At 42.5% G+C, this 3,419-nt stretch overlaps 1 protein-coding gene across 1 annotated transcript; it reads right to left on the reverse strand.

Moving 5' to 3' along the window:
- Positions 1-2,021: 2,021 nt before the first annotated feature.
- On the reverse strand, positions 2,022-3,063 carry LOC104679439 (olfactory receptor 4D6). The gene has a single exon (XM_010385011.2). The coding sequence runs from the start codon at positions 3,044-3,046 to the stop codon at positions 2,102-2,104; it is 945 nt and encodes a 314-aa protein (XP_010383313.2). The 5' UTR covers positions 3,047-3,063; the 3' UTR covers positions 2,022-2,101.
- Between the last annotated feature and the right edge of the window lie 356 nt (positions 3,064-3,419).

The following is a 3,419-nucleotide window of genomic DNA, read 5'->3' on the forward strand; positions in this document are numbered from 1 at the left end:
ACCAGATTTCAATGTCTTCTCTTCAGCCTTCATGTTGGAAAGAGCCGACTAAGAGAGTTACATCATTGTTGGCTCTTCTCCTTGGCTCAAAATGTCCTTGCTACGTGCACTAATGTCTCAGGCTCAGGCCTAATATGAGAATTAGCAAAGGAAATTTTATTGGATGTGAGTGTGGAAATAGAATGGGCATCCTTCTGGTAGTGTCAGAGTTCCAGAGGGAGTTATTAAACAGTTTCCAAGTTATTGCAAGCAAGTCCACACGTATGCTCTCTCTCTCTCTCTCTCTCACACACACACACACACACACACACACACACACACACACACACAGACATGCACAAGGATGCCCATGTTTCTCTGCTTTCCAAATTCTTTCAAGGCCCCAGAACACATGGACATGAATCTACCTATTCTGTGATTCTCTGAGTTTTGGGGAAATATTGGTCTCTGGAAACATCTAGTGTCATATAATCATTCATACTGAATGAGAGCCTGGCATGTGCAAAGAGACAGTTCATTCTCAGGGGAGCAACAAAACTTACTTATTACAATGATGTACGGCCCTTCAAAAGGCCTCAGCACACATAAATATATATAGTATATTTTTGGCATTGAATTTCCTCATAAGGGAGCAATTAGGAAAAATAGCTAATAAAGCTCCCTGAGGGGGCTAATAATTTTTTGTGTGTGTGTGTGTGTGGAAACAAGGTCTTGCTGTGTTGTCCAAGCTGGTCTCCAACTTCTGGGTTCAAATGATCCTCCTGCCATATGTAGCTGCAACTCTAGGCCCTTGGGGCTGCACGGTGAGCTGTTGCAGGGTCTTGGCTCATTATCTCTGTCTTGTAGGACTCAGGGAGGATCACAGATGTATGTCAACTACTAGGATCTTTGTGGCCAAATATTAATGCATTATAACAGTTCGGTACTTTGCAAAACTTTTTTCAATGTGTTGCAATTTCTTGAGCTTCCTTACTTCTCTTGGATAATTTTTGAATGACTGTTCAAGGCTGAAGGGTGGATTTGAGACAAGTATAGAGGAAGAAGGAGGATTCATTGTCTTTACATATCTACTCTCTTGGAATCCTTCCCTTGAGAGAGAGGTGGATTCTAACACAGACCCAGTGGCTATTCCCAAATGACCCTGAATGCAATGTGTTTCTCTCCTGGAACAAAAAGTGGGCCATGAAGGCATAAAATATATTTATTAGACAGATTTTGTTTTCTTGAACCACCATGAGTTGTCTTGAATTGTCTACCCATACATAAATAAAAACTATGGTTTTATTCCAGTTACAAAAGCCCCAAAGGTGAAATGTAAAGAGTGTATAAAGAAGAAAAGGAAGTTCAGGTTAACATAAAGAAATTGTCTCTGCGCATATATGTACCCAAACTGTATAAGCATCTTTTTAATTTCAGTTGGTAAATCAGTAGACTAGACCTGAGAACAGGAAATACTTGGTCCATGTATAAATTTGTCCAGGTACATATTTGACTTACAATTTAAAATATTCCTTCCATTTCACTAATTGGTGAAATACACTTAAAATTCTGTACTTAAAATGTAGAATCAAGTGATTTTAATAATTGACTGGATATAGCAGAGTCACCACAGAAAGCATATATGAAATAAATGTGTCTATATTCTGTGTATATACACATTTAGGAAGAGAGGGATAGGTAATAGGGAAAGTTGATTGAATACTTGATTAATGCCAGGAGCAGTACTAACCTTCACGACTATCATCCTCACAGCATTGATCACATTTCATTCTTTTGACAACCTTGTGAGCAAGTAATGATATTTCCATATTATGGGTGCTGAAAGTGAGATACGTGTTGGTATGAGTTACAGATAACACCGAAAAGCATTTAGGGGATTGATTTCAGCCTTATACTTCCTTCTTCTCCTGAGTCCACAAGCTCAATAGTTCACATTGTTTAATCTCATTTCTTCTTCTTGTTTGTATACTCCCGCTAATAGAATCGAGTGGCTATGAAGATATACAATGAAGTGGTGGAAGAAGAGCTAGCTACCTGTTACTCTTAGGCTAGCATTTTGAGAAAACTAGATCAGATGGACTTCCACTCTCCATCTGACTGCTCACCCCCATTTTCTGCTCTCGGAAGGCCCAAGTCTCCTCTGCAGCCTCTGCATGGCTGACTTCATCTCTTGATTACTCAGGGAATAGATTAAGGGGTTCAGCATGGGGGTAATGACAGTGTTATTAATGGATATGGTTGTGTCCATGGGCAGCGTCATGAAGGGTCGGCAGTAGATGTAAACGCAAGGCACGAAGTGAAGAGTCACCACCAGGATGTGGGAAGTGCACGTGGAGAGGGCCTTGTTCCGCCCCTTCCCAGAGTGGGATCTCAGCATCACCAGAATGACAGTGTAGGAGCCCAGGAGCAGCAGGAACGAGAGCAGGGTCACCAGTCCATTGTTAGAGATCATGAGAAGCTCCAAAACAAAGGTGTCAGTGCAGGCCAGTTTTACCACCTGGGGCACATCACAGTAGAAGGCATCCAGCGTGTTGGGGCCACAGAAGGGGAGTGGAAGCATCAGAATTACCTGGACGATTGAATGCAAACCACCACCCACCCAAGATGCCACCACCAACGCCACCCACACCTCTTTCCTCATCATGTTCACATAGTGCAGGGGCTTGGCGATTGCAAGGTATCTGTCATAGGCCATCACAGAGAGGAAAAATATATCTGCCCCACCAGCAAAGTGGAAGAAAAAGATCTGTGCCATGCAGCCATTGTAGGAGATGGTTTTCCTCTCTGATAAAAGATCCACCAGGAACTTGGGGACGGTGATAGATGAAAAAATGATGTCCAGGACTGATTTGTTCCGCAGGAGAAAGTACATAGGAGTGTGCAGGCGGGACTCACAGGTGACAGTGACCACAATGAGTGCATTTCCCAGGACGGTTGCTACATACACAGCAAAGAAGACCACAAACAAGAAAAGCTCCAGCTCTCGGGAACGAGTAAGTTCCAGGAAGAAAAACTCCTTTACATTAGTGTGGTTGATCTGGTCCATGACGGGGATGACTGTCTTCCAGGTCCTACCTTGGGAGAAGATATATTAGAACTTGGATTATGGTGACATGAGGTGGCAAAATCATTGATCACATACTGCTCTCAAGCATCGAGGTCATCATGACTACACAGAAAAACTGGGCCAGCCTTCCCTTTGTGGTCTGGAAATTCTTCTTTCATATGGTTCTTCTTTCTTATTATAAATATCCTGGGTTGACAGGGAAAAACCATCACATGTCTGTATCCTCACTCTGACCAGAAAGAGATGGGTGGACTGTGGCCATTCGCCTATGCTTTACCAAGGGCTTTCACCTGCAATAGCTCATCTTGATTTCGATTCTCATGAAGTTTCTGAAGAGTCTTTAGAACGATTA

The sequence above is a fragment of the Rhinopithecus roxellana genome, chromosome 15, assembly GCF_007565055.1.
Source record: "Rhinopithecus roxellana isolate Shanxi Qingling chromosome 15, ASM756505v1, whole genome shotgun sequence".
Lineage (NCBI taxonomy): Eukaryota > Metazoa > Chordata > Mammalia > Primates > Cercopithecidae > Rhinopithecus > Rhinopithecus roxellana.

What these genes read in the sequence shown, in the direction of transcription:
- LOC104679439 (XM_010385011.2), bottom strand. Translation starts at nt 3,046, where the DNA reads ATGGACCAGATCAACCACACTAATGTAAAGGAGTTTTTCTTCCTGGAA.